The sequence below is a fragment of the Osmia lignaria genome, chromosome 7, assembly GCF_051020975.1.
Source record: "Osmia lignaria lignaria isolate PbOS001 chromosome 7, iyOsmLign1, whole genome shotgun sequence".
NCBI lineage: Eukaryota > Metazoa > Arthropoda > Insecta > Hymenoptera > Megachilidae > Osmia > Osmia lignaria.
Genome location: NC_135038.1, coordinates 1,548,674 through 1,565,888, shown reverse-complemented (window position 1 = coordinate 1,565,888; position 17,215 = coordinate 1,548,674). Strand labels below are relative to the sequence as shown.

The 17,215-nt window shown below is 28.5% G+C and overlaps 4 protein-coding genes across 9 annotated transcripts; 2 read left to right on the top strand and 2 right to left on the bottom strand.

Moving 5' to 3' along the window:
• Positions 1–1,312: 1,312 nt before the first annotated feature.
• elg1 (enhanced level of genomic instability 1) lies at positions 1,313–7,449 on the bottom strand. 6 transcript variants are annotated; one of them, XM_034336320.2, is made up of 6 exons: positions 7,315–7,449; positions 4,900–5,752; positions 4,511–4,827; positions 3,158–4,310; positions 2,670–3,087; positions 1,313–2,485 (listed from the first exon to the last, which is right to left on the bottom strand). In XM_034336320.2, exons 2-6 carry the CDS (start codon positions 5,727–5,729, stop codon positions 1,760–1,762), a joined length of 3,444 nt encoding a protein of 1,147 aa, XP_034192211.1. In that variant the 5' UTR covers positions 5,730–5,752; positions 7,315–7,449; the 3' UTR covers positions 1,313–1,759. The 6 variants fall into 6 exon arrangements, with proteins under 6 accessions (XP_034192211.1, XP_034192210.1, XP_034192212.1 ...); XM_034336319.2 differs by lacking the exon at positions 7,315–7,449 and adding an exon at positions 5,813–5,922; XM_034336321.2 differs by lacking the exon at positions 7,315–7,449 and having other exon boundaries at positions 3,158–3,998; positions 4,227–4,310; positions 4,900–5,907.
• Rab40 (RAS oncogene family member Rab40) lies at positions 7,301–11,082 on the top strand. The gene is made up of 5 exons (XM_034336325.2): positions 7,301–7,436; positions 7,736–8,190; positions 8,408–8,601; positions 8,739–8,961; positions 9,041–11,082. The coding sequence occupies exons 2-5, from the start codon at positions 8,031–8,033 to the stop codon at positions 9,346–9,348; spliced, it is 885 nt and encodes a 294-aa protein (XP_034192216.1). The 5' UTR covers positions 7,301–7,436; positions 7,736–8,030; the 3' UTR covers positions 9,349–11,082.
• A 483-nt stretch (positions 11,083–11,565) lies between these two features.
• On the top strand, positions 11,566–12,401 carry LOC117609729 (uncharacterized). Its single transcript, XM_034336370.2, is given in 3 exon segments — positions 11,566–12,011; positions 12,087–12,199; positions 12,201–12,401. Coding segments are annotated over 3 exon segments (636 nt in total). The 5' UTR covers positions 11,566–11,689.
• LOC117609728 (glucose-induced degradation protein 4 homolog) lies at positions 12,086–16,786 on the bottom strand. The gene is made up of 4 exons (XM_034336368.2): positions 16,543–16,786; positions 16,004–16,171; positions 15,701–15,933; positions 12,086–14,748 (listed from the first exon to the last, which is right to left on the bottom strand). The coding sequence occupies exons 1-4, from the start codon at positions 16,687–16,689 to the stop codon at positions 14,685–14,687; spliced, it is 612 nt and encodes a 203-aa protein (XP_034192259.1). The 5' UTR covers positions 16,690–16,786; the 3' UTR covers positions 12,086–14,684.
• Between the last annotated feature and the right edge of the window lie 429 nt (positions 16,787–17,215).

Below are 17,215 nucleotides of genomic sequence, written 5' to 3'. Positions count from 1 at the left end.
CTGCCGTAAAAATAAAATTGATTTGATGGAATCAATGATGGAAGCCATCAGAAGGCACTATGCTTTTAAATAAGGTAAACGGAAGTCCAGAGTATTTTTAATACTCATTTCTATGGACGAATCATATTACAGCTAGAAGTCAATATGGCGTCGAAATAACCTGTCAAATACTCTAAAAACGCTCAGTTTTACACATGCATAACTTTTTTACACATAACATTTTTACACATGTTGAATCGGTGGATTCCGCGCCTTAAAACTTGGATTTTTAGATTCTTCTCATCAAATACTTCAAGAAGATTTAAAAAGGTTAAACTTCGTCTTAGGGGACCAAAAATTAACGAGTCCAAAATATGTGTTCTTGTAGTTTTTGACCTGAAAAGTCCGAAAATGCAAGTTAAAAGTCCAGGAAACCAATAGTTTAAAAGATACGAGTATATAAAAATGTGTGTACTTGGCGTACTTTGACAGGACAGTACGATGTCATATTGACTCTTCCCCGCATCCAATCCTTTGTTTGGACTCTATTTGTTGGGTGTGAGTACCTTCAGTTCCTATCAAATCCGAGGGGATATTGTTTATAAAAAAAAAAACTTAACCTTAGGTATACCGGGTTTAGGCCACCACTTATATAATTCTGTTTTACCGACGGCGACTCCACTCATTGGACCAAATGGCGTCGTACTGACCTGTCAAAGTACGCCAAGTACACACATTTTCATGTACTCATATCTTTTAAACTATTGGTTTCCTGGACTTTTAACTTGCATTTTCGAATGTTTCAGGTCAAAAAGTATAAGATTTGATACTTTTCATCCAGAAATTTTTGGTCCCCCAAGACGAAGTTCAGCCTTTAAAAAAAAGCCATAATTTTTGGGCCCCCGAAGAAAAGTTCAACTTTAGATTAGGTTAGGTTAGGTTAGATTAATATTCCGGCCGCCGTGAGGCGACCGGCCAAAATTCAAGCCCACGCAAGCCAAACTTCAAAATCATTGAGATCAGTCAAGTTCGATTTTTTAGTTCACCCGTTATACTCCTTAGATTTCGGCCGCCGTAATCTGCTTACAGAAAAAGGAGATAAATGGTGGAGTCCTGTGTTGATCCTCACACCGCCACGGACGTGTATATAGGTATACGCAGAATTCATTGGTATAGTAGCAACTTTTGTCTGCAAATATTTCAAAAACTAAGGCCGAGCGGCGGTTATATGTACAGGAAAAAGTTGCTTAGAATCATTATCCTAACAACATATTAAAAAATGAGCGAAATCGGTAGGGTTGACGAGATATCGATAATTACCAAAAAATACCCTGTATCCACTTTATTCACTTTATTTTAATAAAAGGAAACATAATATTTAAAACTTATTAATACTAACGACATTTCTATCATTTTTTAAACACACGAAATATTTCCGATTCAAGTATATAGACTACGCATGTACACAAAATTACCCTATGGGTGCCCCAGTGACCAGAAGCCTATAACTATACTCGCGGAAAACTTCGTGTGCCTATATCATAATGTAATATAATTTTACTGCTTATTATGCATACCTGCTATATGTGCAAAAATGTTTCATGTAAAAGCTGTTTGATTTGTTAGGAGAAATTTAATACAATACCTGAATTTGTTTTTCTTAGTTATTACTTAACAATTGGTTACATTAAAAAGATCGTATATGAATTTTACAAAGTATTTGTATTAATATGTTTTTAAAATTATAATATACTAATTGTTACGCAAAATTAATGTTATTTTAATTTGTACGCATATCAATATCGTGCATTATTTTACATGCCGCTGATAAAATATTAGGCTTGAGTAACGAAGATGATTTTAAATTATGAAGATAATGAAAATAACGATTTCCTCTTTTATTATTTCTATTAGCTCTATATTCTTCAGCCCTACATATTGTTCTTATAAATGGAAGGTAATCTGTAGCTATAATTTGATGATCGAGCAACAACGATACAGTATGAGATAATGCTAGATTTATTTCTTTATTTAATTGTTTTCTTAATGTAATATTATTTTGATACCGTATACCATCATAGTCATGATCTTTGTACATAATTTTGTTACCTATCCATTCAGCTATCTCCAAACATACATTATTACACGTTGAATATAAAGCAGTATTTTCAACAACAGACAAACTGGGCTGTATTTTTAATTCGCATAAATTTAACGCGGTATCTTCTGTGGTCATTAAAGATGTTAATAAAGTTATGCTATCTAACTTATCTGCCACATCGTTTAATAAATTTCGATTATTATTTATAACTTTGCTACTCACAGCCTTTTTCTTTTTTTGTTTTTTACTTACTATAATTGCTGGTCTATACAAATAGTATTGCATATTTTGCCACAATGAGTTCTTAAAATTGATGGCATGTTCTAACATTTGTGGTGGACCAGATAGTAATAAATATTGTAATTGTAATATTGCTTTTCGTAAATCGCCACTTTGCAATAATTCCTATAAATAAAAAAAGTTTTTATTGTTTATGTTTTGAAAAAAATAATATAAATAGAATATACAAATATAAAATATTATGGCAATGAAATCGAGATACTTCGAGTTTACTTTTTAGAAACTTTCGTGATCCTGAAGCAATATCAACAATTTGTTTACATTAATTTATGAATTTATAAATACTTACCATAATGTAATTAGAAGGAAGCCTGTAACCAGTTTCTGCTAACGAGATTAGTTCTAATAAAACAGAAACCTTGTTACCAACAACACTTTGAAAATAAATTCTACTCTGTTGAGGTGCTAATTTATTTAAGTGAAGACAAACGTCCTTACACGTCATAACAATTGGACATTTCGTATTTGATGCTAACTGATATATAGCAGAAATAAAGCCTTCATCTTCTTCGAATATAATATCAACATCTTCTATAAGAATGAGGGAATTTTTTGATATTTTCTTTGGTAAAATTTCATTCGAGGTTAAATTGCAAAAAGCAGATGTTCTTTCTTTATTTTTAATCTGGTATGATTTTGTCGCTTCCTCTAATTCTTTCAAAAGTTTCTTCCCGCTTCTTTTAGACGACGCGTTTAATTCCAATACCCTAAATAAAAGTTTTCTAAAATTATTATATTATATGTAAAATTATTTATTGGCTAAAAATTAATACTAACGTATAACCAAATTCTTCTGCTAGTGCATATACACTTGCAGTTTTACCACTTCCATGCGGTCCCAACAGTACAGCTACCTGATTATTTCCATTGGTCCTTGAATAACTAGTGTCAGACGAATAAAAATCGTTTTCACTATCATCGCTTTCATTTATAAATTTTATTTTCCATCTGACCAGCCATTCTCTTAACTTTATAACTGCATTTTCATTTCCAACTATTTCTTCAGTAGACTTTGGTCTGTATTTGTAAGTCCAACTAACGTTTTCAATTTTATTTTCATTACTTGTTCCTGTTTTTTCCAATTGTTTTCTAGTTCTAGTTTTCGTTTTTGGAGACATTGTTTTATTAGGTTGTCCTTTAACAATAAGCGAAATAACATTCCACATTTTTTTTACACCCGAACAATGTTTTTCAAGATCCATTAATACTTCTTTAACGTTTGGTTTTTTGATATTTTTTGATAGCTTTAATTCGGTCTCAGAAAAATCTACTATATGTTTATAATGCTTTCTATCTAAATCTGGAATATACAACTTGTGACATATTTTTGAGGGAAAATTAAAATTATTTGTTTTGTTGCACATTGAATTAGTTAATTGTGTAATATGACTAATAAGTGGAAATGGTAATGTGCTACAAACATGTATTTGTTGATTTATAGTTTTATCGTTATTATCTTTTATATCTGTTTGCAGAACCGACTGTTTTGTTGGTATCACTTTTGAATGTAGTTTTCGCTGTTTTGTAAATATAGGAGCTAGTTTGCCAATTGCTTTCTTTTCATTAATAATTTCATCAATTATATAGAAATCCTCATTGGACTTATTTTCTATGTTACCTATTAAATCAATATTAAAATTTTTATTTTGTGCTAAAATTGATTTCTGTTTATCAAGCTTCGTTATTTCATTGGCATTTTCAAATTTGCCCTTTCGACATTTATTATTTTGTATCGGAACATTATACTCTAAATTTTTTGGTTGCACACACTTTCGTAATTTTAATTTTATAGATTCACTCATTTTGTTACTTTTATTTTTCATCCATAAATTTTCTGAATATGTACCTTTATTTGTTCCACATTTCTTAGAATCTTCTATATTTAATTTAGCTTTACTCTTGGGTGAAAATTCTTCATCGTTGCTATTACCTATACAAAGTAGGAAACAAATATGTAGGTGTACATATTAATTTATTTAATTGTAGTATGAAAAATTAACAAATCAGTGATCAAAGTGCACAAATTCATTGCCTTCTACCAAACATCAATATCTGGGAGACTCAATCACTCTTTTTCATCATGTATACAATTTCTTATGCAATGTATTAAAAGTATTATTTTTAACTTACCTAATAAAGTATTTTCATCCTCATATGTTTGAAATTTAATTCGTAATGACCATCTGTGTTTATTTTGTAGTTGATCTTTTCGTTCTTTTTCATTATTTGAAATATTACTGCTTTCAGATTCTATAACATCAATGTCATCCATCTGAGAGAACTGTAAATCTTTGGATTTACCTTTTTTTTTTGGTCGTATCGCATTATTCGAAACTGAAGTATATAAATCATGGTCAGTAGTGTTTTGTGACATATGTACGTCAGCTTTCACTATAATAGTGGATATATCTGCCATATCTGTATGCGTTAAATTTACTGGAGTTTTACTATTAAATACAAAACATAATTTTTAATCAGTACTGTTGTATATTTTGACAAAGAAATTATTTATTTATTACCTGAAATAATCTAATAAATTGCCTGATGGCTGTTTCTGATACAGAACTCCAGTATCCTCAAAATCATCTTTTTTTAAAAGTTTGGTAGGATTCTGAATAATATTCTCCACTTTTTCACCTTCTACCTCTGAAATTTTTCTTTTAAAACATTTTTTTTCCTCATTTATTAACTTTTCTGTTGACGAAATTAATTGTTCTTCAGATTTTTCAACATGTGACTCATTTTCATTAAAAAGTTTTGTTGGCATAATGTACTGAATTGAATTATTACGGTTCATAAGAATTTCAAAAGCATTTGATTCTTCGTGGTTACTTTTACTTCCATCACTGGAATGTATATTTAACAAATTCATAATATTGGTACCTTTTTTATTTTTTGTATCATTTAATTGTATATTACTGCTACTGTTTTCTCTACTTCTTGACTTTTTTACACACTGTTTCTTATCATTTGAAATATTCAATGAACTGCTCCTAGTTTGCCTTTTACTATTAATGTTGAGAACATCGTTGGTTTTTAGAGATAAATAGTCTAAATGTTGGTTTTGTAGCTTTTTACATTTTGTTGATGATGATAATTTTGTAGAAAAAGACTGCTTGGATGTTTGGATACTGATCTCCTTAAATGAATTAATATCACTGTTGCTTTCTATCGTATCGCATATATTTTTTTCTGAATTAGTGTTAGATATCTCAACTACAGAACAATTATACTTTTCTTTAAAATGTTTCCTTGATTCAGTTTCTTTTTTTTTGGCAGTGTTAGACTGTAGTGGTATATTATCACTGGCTTTCACCGTGTCCATAAAATATCGCGTTATATTTTTCATTCTTCATAACCATGTACAAAAAACTGAAAATTAGAAAAAAGATGCAAAAGTTATTAACACAGAGACTATTGCCATGTACATACATATGTTATATGTACGTGGTTGTACGTAACGCAATCTTAATATTTTGCCGCCATTTATTCTGGATTTTTGTTGGCAGCATTGAAGTGTTTTGTTTTACTACTGTAACGTGAAACGTTATCACGTGAATATGTTTAGAGTAGTGTGGCGACACTGCCATGAGAATATTTATCGATAGTCTATTGTATCGATATGTCTTGAATGTTCTTCGAGGACCTTTGTATCGCTGGTCATAAATTAAGAGCGAAATTCGAACATCGTCTAAGCATACCCTTATATAAATAGACAATGAGTAAATTGTAAACCCCTCGACGTGGGTGATAGAGCTGAGAGAAGGCCGGAAGTCCAGAGAATGGAATAGTTTCACTTGGAAAATTCCTAAAAACTAATTTATGATAGACCATAGCTAATTCGTTGTTTTCGACCAAGTCACGAACGGTCCTTAAGGGTTACGAAGTCTTTTTCGATATCCTGTCTTTTCATGCACTCTAAGAGGGTCGTAAATTTCCTCAAGAGTTGCTTTGGCAAGTACAAGGTCTTGTCGTTTCCTAATTTCTCTGGGTCCCACGCTTTCTCTTAGCACATGTGCGCTGCAACGTTCTAGCGTCTTGGCGGAGCGCCTCCACTTCCACGCGCTTGAGGGTGGACCACAGCCAGGAGAAGGGGCCCACACGAGACAGGGTGGACTCCTCCACCATTGGACGAGGGATGATCCTGAGGGAGGATCTAGGATCCACCAAGGAAGGGGCATCGACCGACAACGCGCGAAGATCTCCTCCGCCGAGCGCAGAATTGTCAGAATGATTTTGTCACTCGTTACGGACAAGTCGTTTTCGCACAGAAAGTTCTAAGCCTTGTTAACACAAAGTCAAAGTTCTGTTTTAAATTGAATTCAAAATATTAAAGTACTCAAAACAATAATAACAGTTTACTATTTTGTACATCCGCGCCTTGAGAGCAGAGCGCCTCTGCGCTCCACGGACTGTCACACCTGCACCTAAATCCCCGAATATCCCTATTTTCCGCGACGGACACGCAACACTACTGTTGCGTGTGGATTTCGTGAGTTAGAGAATTTTGGGATCTTAGAACGTGGGCACAGCACAGCCGACTCTAGTACTAGCCATGCTGAACAACGTGGCAACACCGCTCACGTGACAATCGGGAGTCCTATTTTCAAAAACAGAGTCCTGTGCTCGGAATTGTAATTAACGTCCTTTTTAATTAAAAGCTGTAGTAATATACACTATTTTGTGTTAATTATGTATAAACAATATATAAACGTTGCAACTATGGCAAATAGAAGTGATGTGGTAGTATAAAATTGTTATAAATGTGATATATATTTTGTGTACTCTCACAGTAGTTTGGTGTTGTGAAGCATGATATTTGAAATATTTACAGTGGTTTCAAGAAAATTTAGGTATGAAGCAAAATGAAACCATCTTTGGATCAAATTGAAACATTTAAGAATTGATAAACGTGTATATAAGTTAATAAAAACCTTGAAACAAGCGAAATGATTGGATCGAAACCAAAGAGGTTATGTGAAGTCCAGAGAGTGTCGGGAGTCTGACGACGTTGATTGGCTGAGAGTGTGGGAGTCCGGGAGGCAGATAGAGTAGGGTAGGTGTTGATATATTCAGACCGGACTCTCGCGGTGTTGCCATTTTTACTTCAGCACGGCTAGTACTAGAGTCGGCTGTGCCGATGTCTTAAAGCTTACGAGTTGCAAATGTGAATACCGGCCAAGGAGAAGGTGCCCCTACCACCTCATGTGAACGAGGCATAATGGCTGCGCGCTCGCGCGTGACCCCTCATTCACATGAGGTGGTAGGGGCACCTTCCCCTTCAGTGCTTTTTCACTAGATGAACGAACACTATGATTGATATTGAACATACCTGACCTTCAAAAAATTTGACAGCAGGCACTTTACCGAACAATTAAGCATAGTAGGACAAATAAAGTAAAGAATGGAGTTTATTCTTTTTTGTTATCATTTCATTCAAAAATAAAATAGTCGACGAAAAAAACAATACAAAAAGAAGTGTTATCAACACATAAACAGACTTGGTGTTAAGTGCAGTATGGTGATTTACAAAAAAAGATTTGTTAAAGAAGTTTATCCGTCCACGGATCCTGAATAAGAAAAACGTAAAAGAGACGATCAGTGCTTATAGGCTTACGTACAGTATGTTCAGGATTGGCAATATAATATTATGGCTACAGGTGAAGCCAATACAACAAAGTCCCGACAAGAAAAACAGTACGATTACCTTTTAAAATTTTTACTAGTGGGTGATAGTGACGTTGGAAAACAAGAAATCTTGAGTGGACTCGAAGATGGTGCTGCTGAATCTCCGTTTTGTAGCGGCAGTGGTACTTTTTTCAAATCATTCTTTATCCTTATTCAATTTTAATCAAACCTTTTTATTTTTTAATGTTATACTTACTTTATATATCGTTTTTACAAATTAAATTTTTTAAATTTGTGGGATAAACTCTTTTAATTATGATATTTTATGAGAAATTGATTTTCACTTCTGGTTACATTGTTTCATAAAAATAATTAAATTTATTGCTTTATATATTATAGCATACAAAACTACTACTATCTTATTGGATGGCAAAAGAGTAAAATTACAATTATGGGACACATCGGGTCAAGGTAGATTTTGTACAATAATTAGATCCTATTCTCGTGGAGCTCAAGGTATATTTTTAGTGTACGATATTACCAATAAATGGTCCTTTGATGGCATTGACAGATGGTTAAAAGAAGTCGAAGAGGTATTTAAAAATTTTTAACCATAATTATATATTGAAATAAAATATTAAACATGATTTAGTCAATTGTAAAAGTTCACTATGTAATAAAATAATAAACTAATTTTATGTGAAATAAATTATTTTTCTAAATATTGTAGCATGCTCCTGGAGTGCCAAAAGTACTTGTTGGCAATCGCCTTCATTTGGCTTTTAAGAGACAAGTAGGAGAACGTGATGCTGAATCATATGCAGCTAAAAATCATATGGCTTTTTTTGAAGTTTCGCCTCTTTGTGATTTTAATATTCGTGAAAGTTTTTCTGAACTTTCTCGAATGGCTCTACATCGTAATGGCATGGAAAGATTGTGGAGATCTAATAAAGGTATATTCATTATCTTAATACAAAGGATGGGCAAACTTATCTTGTTAAAAAAACTACATAAAATCATCTTATCTTTCAGTTCTTAGTCTTCAGGAACTTGCTTGCCGTGCAATAGTAGCAAGAACAACAGTTTATGGTATTGATCAACTTCCATTACCCAAATCCATTAAATCTCACTTAAAATCGTATGCGATGACAACTACATCTCAGTTACGTTATAATGGAAATAGATCATTAAACCCTAGTAAAAGTCTAGGCTCTTATCATCGAAAATTACGTTTCGTTGGTGTAGGTCACAATGGACTATCAACGCCAGGTAGTTTGCCTGGTAGTATAACAGATTCACGTACCAGTTGCGTTGGTAGGAATTCTTGCACAATATCTTGAGAATAACTCTACGGTTATAGTTATAAATATACAACACAGTGTTAACATTCTTTTTCTTTTTGTTTTATTAACATATACTGTCAGATTATTTTATTTAAATAACATTATCTTTTTGAATAATTCAAACTTTTTTCATAAATATCATAGCCATAATATAAAGTATTAATGATATAATAAACGAAAAAAAGTGGTATATTTACAATTATTAATTTTGAACAATTATGATTGCATTTATGTTTAATGTAAAAAAAACCTGATGATCATTACAATAATAGGGTTAAGAAGGATTTACTTTGTGTAATAATTTGGTACTACCAAAGAATTGTTTTATTAATATTTTAAATCACTTAATACTTTCAAAATTTTTTATTGAAAAAGATTTATGAATATTATTAGATAAACAGTATGTCAATATAGTTATACAATGATTAACACAAAATATTATTTTGGTTGATAACCGAAAATTGTTTCATAGATTTCAAAGCACAGTATTTCTTGAAATAAATGTATATTAAAATGTAACGTTAAAATGGAAAGTACAATTTTACTAAGTCTGTAAAGATTACGGTATAGACTAGAGGTACTGTAAGTTATAGATCTTAATGATCAAATATTAAATAAACTTACAAATGTATTTAAATTTCCTAAAAAATTTAACTATAATTCTGATTTTACATAATAACATACAAAAAGAAAACTAATCTGTTAGTTAAAAAGATGGATCTTAGTGTCTATCGAAAGGAATTCAAAATTCATGTTAAATGTTTAGTTTTTCTGTTTTCACGAAAAATATATTGCATAAAAATAAATTAATTTTTATAATAATAAAGATTGTATCTAAAATAATTTAACATAATTACATATTGTTTTATTTGTATAGTATAAGTTTATGTATTATTAGGAGTAATATTATACTATGTATCGTGTAAATATAAAAAGATACATCTATGACTACACTCATATTTTGATCAATTTCAATGCAACAGGATTAATAAAATCTTTTAGTATAATATTTCAAACTTAATTATATTATACTCTTTTACAATGTTTATTAACAAAATTTATGTTAAACAGAATAATTATTATTAAATTGAAAAAATCTATTATTATAAAAAATTGATGAAATAATGTATATGAGCTTTCCACAATCATTTATTGTCAGTGAAACATACAAAATATAGGAAAGTGTAAATGAATAGAGAGCACGAAACGAAACAAAATGTAAGACCAAGTCCAAACTCTAGGCCAATAGGCTGAATTTAATATACATACATACATACAAAATATATTTATATTATATATATACGTAAAAACCAGCCACATGTGTATACAAGACGATTCTAAAAAATATACTAACAAATTCAAAACAAAGACTGCATAATATTTACAAAATAATTTTAGCATTATTTTAAAATGATTTCATAAACATACAATTGAAATTTCGTTATTCATTAACAAACAGAAACATAGAATCCAAAAGAGAATATTGGTTTCATTATTACCTATATCTAGTTATCAGATATTAGGATTAAGAAAAGGGGCCACCTGAATAAGTTAAAAAGTGCTTTTTTTTACATTGATTTAAAAAGAAAATTATTTATTCTTAGTCTTGATAATTTAGTTGAAATAATAATGTAAATGAATAAAATTATTTCTACAAAGCGAAACAAGTTCTTTTTAAAAGTATGAATTCAAGTAATGAAGGTTTTTTTCTATTAAAATGTACTATAGTTTAATATTCCACTTAAATGTTTCTAAAATTACATTAGATTTATTAATGTATAAAGAAAAAATATACTCTATTATAATAGTTGGATACAAGTGTGATAATTAAAAAATATAATAATTAAATTCTTAAATTTTATCTACTTTAGAATTAGATACTATATTTTATGATATTTATTGTTTTCATGTATGTGTAGTATGATACAATTATAAAACTGATCTATTTTATAGATATTTCAAATACTTATCGTTCTTAAACTTAAATAACATATTTTAATGTAAAGTTTGAATAGTGTATTAAATGATATTCTAATTTAAAGTTTATGTTTAACCATTACATGTATTTTATTTAATTTTAAGTACGTATGTTTATACAATGAAAATAAAAATTGTTTATTCTTTGCCATTTTAAAATTAATTTTGATTATAAAATAATAAATTTGTATCTTTTAATAGAATTCATTTTTGAAACTTTCAACTGTTCAACAGAAGACTAATGTAATCTAAATTTGTTTGAAATACGTATGTACTTTTATATTATTTTACATAATTTTCTAATTTTTATCAAAAAACTTGTAGACAAATAATTATTGTTTATTTGAAACAAAAATTAGAAATGGCTACTAAAAATGAAGAATTTACAAAAAGTTCTTTCGCTTCATTCTGTACAAGTAACATTTATATTCCGCAACAGTTAATAGAAGCAAATGAATTATTAAAGTCAGTTAGTAGAAGATTAGAAGATTGCGCTTTGGAATGGCAAGCAAAAATTTCTCATAAACAGTGGAAAATCTTCAACTCTAAAGCAATCGAAGGCAATTTATCTGAACATTCCTTATTAGCAAGAACATATTTTAGTGAAAAACATCTCGATGAAATATTTCAATATTTACTTACTTATAATAAAATATTCTCAGAATATTTAAAAACTTTTATTGGCAAGTAAACTTACTCTAAATAATGACAAACACGTATTAATTTAAACTGAACTATTTTCGTAATTTATTACTTAGATCTCTTACAAGGTGAATTATCCAATCTAACTTCTGACAATATGTACAATATACAAACTCAATGTAATGCACAACAATGCAAAATGTTAAGCGGCGTTAATATAGAAACCAGTGCATCTATCTACATTGAAAAATAAATATCTAAATGAAACGAGGAAAGTTCCAAATTATATTAATGATATATTGACAGTTCAAAATTCATTTACTGATGTAGTTTCAGCAAAAGATAATTTTGATAGAAAATTTTTAGGATTCGAAGCTATATTGCATAAAATCACATCTGCCCCAACTGATGCATCATCATTATTGGTCTAATATAACGGTAAATGAAGTTTTATTAATATTCTTACAATGCAGTTAAATGATAAATATAATTGTGTACCTTAGAGAAGTACATCTACTAAAAACAATTTGGAAACGCCACTATCAACTAAAGAAATCGAACAGTTAGAAAAGTTAAATATTTAACTAGATCTAGCAAATTATTTAAAAAACGAGATCCGAAGAAATCAACTCTATTAATTGATAACATGGATGATCGATTATTATTTAATACCCAAACACAAGACTTTATTAATTAAATTTAATATTCTCTGGCAGTTATTAATTGTTTCTAATAATAATATAAGTTTCTTAAACGAATAATTTATATAATTTTACAAAAAATTTTTATTATTTTCATTACATTTAATACAAGTGCTAAAATCTTTCATAGTAAATCATCGTTTAATAAAGCTTAAAACCATTTTCTTTTGCTTTTCAGATAATTTTATGAAATTTTAGTTAAGTAATGTTGAAAAATTGACATAGTCTCATAATACATTACACATTGTTATACTGAGAAATACTAAATAATTGTTTTTACAAGGACATTGTATTTAATAAGCAATGTACAATACAACAAGAGTTTACATATTTTTTTCCTACACTTATCTCAATTTATTATTAATTAATTTTTGCCTTATAATAACTACTATACACACAAACACAAAATAAATATGTATTATGACAATTATAATTAATACTATGTAAATGTTTTATTAACTATTTATACAAATTCCTTAAGTTTTATTTTTTAATCAGTATTAAATATTTCTATTAGTTCACTTATTTAAATGTTAAATCAAAAAAAAATTATATACTTTCAAATACATATTGCATACAAATTTTTACTTGAACAAAATGTTCCTTTAATTGTAGCTATTTATAAATAAATATTAATAATATGAATCTAATTTACATAAACAGTGAAGTAGTAATGTATCAAAAAATTTATATTTTTGTACATAAAAGAATGTAATTATTTTGATCGATGCAATAGAAAACTTTCGAAGTTTTTTAAACACAACTTACTCGCATACTTTTTTGAAATAAATATGTACTTCCATTGGACATAACGGATTAATATAAACTCTAATAGAGAAATTTTATCTTGATAACATCAAAATGTTGGTTTTCATTTTTTTAAAAATAATTTTTATATTTTTAGAAAGAGATTCATACGAGTTTTTGTTACCTAATAACTTATCAAATAAATATATTAATCGTTATAATGAATTATCATAACTTTCTATTTCTATAACACATTATATACTTCATTGATATTATAGTATGATTTCTATAAATTCTATAAATAGCCAACTTGTATCAAACTCCTTATATTAATAAATCTTTACTCATTGTCAGTTCATTATAATTTTGTCATTTAAAGGTAATATTATAAAGTAAAGTTTCTTAAAATACTTGTGTAAAACAGAGACCAGACAAATCGATGAACAAAAAAATCTATTTTATGCAGCATTCGGTTTAAGCAGACTGATTGATTAATCAGCATTCAACATTTATTAGAATTAGTATCACGTTGATACAAGAGAGAAATATCTTAAGATAATGTTAAAGTTATCTTAATGTTCCAGTTTGATTCCATTCACTACATCCACATTAATTCCAGATCTCATAAACATCTGTATACTGTTTAAGAAATAAATTTCACGATATTTAAATTTGTACATTATACTCTATAACATGCAATTCTAATACAACTAATGCATTTTTAGTTTTTATTATATTACTACCTTCTTTTTAATATATAATTTAATTAAATAAGATTTTTATGATTCGATAACATTAAACAAGAGAAGAAATACCCTTGGTGAACTACAGGGTACATTTAACACTAATAAATGATATTACAATCTTATAGTATGTAAAAATATCAAATAATTAACAACATTAGTTTTAATAGACAAAAATCATCGATTAATTTATTTCAATAAAACATCTTACACTGAAAATCATTAAGAACTAATTTATAATCAAGCGTATCAATGACTGCAATTCTTGTCAACTGTCTAATACGACTTCCTTTGTATAACGTGTCTAATGTTCATAAAAAGTATATAATATTCAATATACATTGCATATTAAAAAAAAATTAACTAAAAATAGTCTTCGTACCAAATAATTTCCTTTGAAAACAATTAGAAAAATTGTTATCCGTATCAATCGATTTAAATTAGTTCAAGGATTATGATTTTTATGAGATCTGTATGCTAGGATAGGCAAAATATGGGTTTGAAATTGAATAAATCATCGATTTCACCTAAATTCATAGATTTGTATGCTATGTTCTGGAACGTGTTTTAAATTCAAAGATTGATACCTAGAATAATAAAGATATTGCATGAAGTTTGATATAATTAAAAAAAAAATAAATAAAATATTATATTTCAGTATATGATTTCTCAATTTAATAATATGACTTCTTCCTTATGATACAAATTATTATCTATAATTGAAATATTTAAATTTACGAAATAGGTATTCGAGAATTGTAAACACATACAGTATTGAGCAAAGTAAGTTTTTCTAAGGCAAATGGGGCTATAAGGGGTGCACGAATTCTTAAAATCTTAATTTTAAAGATATTAAGAATTTAATTAAAAACAAAAATAATATAATTCTTGATTATTTAATATTATAAAATTTAATATGTAACTAAGGAAATATAAAATAAAGAATATTGAAATAAATATCAAATTAAATTTTCCCGCGTAAACGTCTGCACGTAAATGATAGGGTCACATATCTTCTATACATATAAGCTATTTCCTTCTAGAGCGTCATTTTTCTTGGGAAAGAAGGCTCTGCTACTGCTGTGTAAACGTTAATTCGATAAAAATTTTATTCAATATGTAGTTTACAATTATTAATTTTTGAAACTTTGTATTCTGAGATTGAGAAATTTGACTTCTAGAACTTCTAAATTTGAATTTAAAAAATTTTGAAACAGTGTAATCTGAGGTTTAAGATTTTGAATTTCTGAATTTTGGGATCTTTGAATCTTGAAATTTGAATTTTAAAGTTCTGTAATGTTTAAATCTTAAAAATTTAATTTATTTGTAATTCTTGATAATTCCCGAATATTATAGTGAATAATAGAGCCTCCTTCCCCACATCATTTTTTTAGGGAAACCTACCATGCTCAATATTGTACATTGTAACAAAAAACTAATTCTATTTTTATCATACAAAACATATTTCATGGAAAGATTATGTAATATTCTTTTGCAATAAAATGAATAAACGTGCATAAAATATAGAAAGAACATTACCATTCAGAACTACGATGATAATAAAAACCCTCGATCGTGGCAGCAGATTTTTGAAAACAAATATAATAAAATCCTGCGAACGAAGCACCATTGATGTCTTTAATAGTATGATCAGGAACCAAAAAATGTTCCTTCCACCTCATAAAAACAAAATCAGTTCCCTTCAGAGCTTCGTAATCAAATGTATCTGAATTAAATGTTTTCGCATATTGACAAAATGACTCGAATTTACTCTGCAATTATAAAAGTACGACAAATGATATAAACATTAACAAAAAATAAAATATATATTATGGTACAAACCCAATGTTTCTTATCAACATCTTCATCTGCATCCCATTTACGTGTTAGAAATGGATATTTCTTAGATATAATTTCACCATCAAAAAATGTGGTCAGCGTGGGAAACTCTTCCGTAAGGCCCTTAATTTTTAAATATCCACATAAATAACTATTTTCTTCGTCCACGTGCTACAATAAAAACAATATACATAAAAAATTTGTCAGCTATAATTTTACTTAAATTAATAACCGTTACTTAAACTTTTATTAAAAACATTCTATTTTTTTATTTCCTTAATGAAATCGTTATGAAAATATCTATAAGCTACAGAAGATGAAGAGAAATTGTAAAATCTTTTAATAGGTTATTTAACATTTTTAATTATTTAACCAAGCAAACATAATCAATTCATGATAATTCGACCATTTATAAATATTGAAAGCAGAAAAGCATATGAACCGTAATATAATCAACCGTTATGGGTATTAAACAGATGTCAATGGTGTAATAGAAAATTAAAACATTTGTGACGCAATTTCCAGAGAAATGAAGAACTAACCTGCAAAACTACTTCTACGTCGTAACTGTTACCCTTAGACTTCTGAGAACCTTGAAACCGTGAACCATTGTAAAGTAAAGATTTTGTGACACCCGGCTGCTTTGAATTTGCGGGTGGTGGTGGTACTACGTCAACTTTCACCGGCATTCTCGGCTCAAGTGAACGCTTTGAAAATTTGCCCTCCTCAAATATCAATCTTCACATCCCAAGACTCTCGCAAAGACTGGCAAAGACTGCTGGTAATTTTCAGGACATACGTATATTCATACGTAGCCTCGAATCCAGACACGTTCGTACACATTATTTTTATTTAGAGAATATGTCAGAAGTATTTTGAAAAAAATTTATTTTTTATATAAATAAATTACTTGGATTATTTTTCTTAATATGAAAATAATTTGCTATTATTAAAATAAAAAATAACATGTTTATTTGTTTTATTGACTTATATCTATTGTTATGCATGTGAGTATGTATGTATGCATGTATGTACAGATCTAGTTGCATTTTGCCGGATATACAGTTTTGTACGATTCACCGATAATTTAAATATTCGTTTTCTTTAATTTCATCAAATCTTATATTTTTTTTACTGATTTTCTTAATATTATTGTATCATTAATTTATAAGTATAACGTATAAAACATTGTTTTTATTTTGAATTTAAAATATT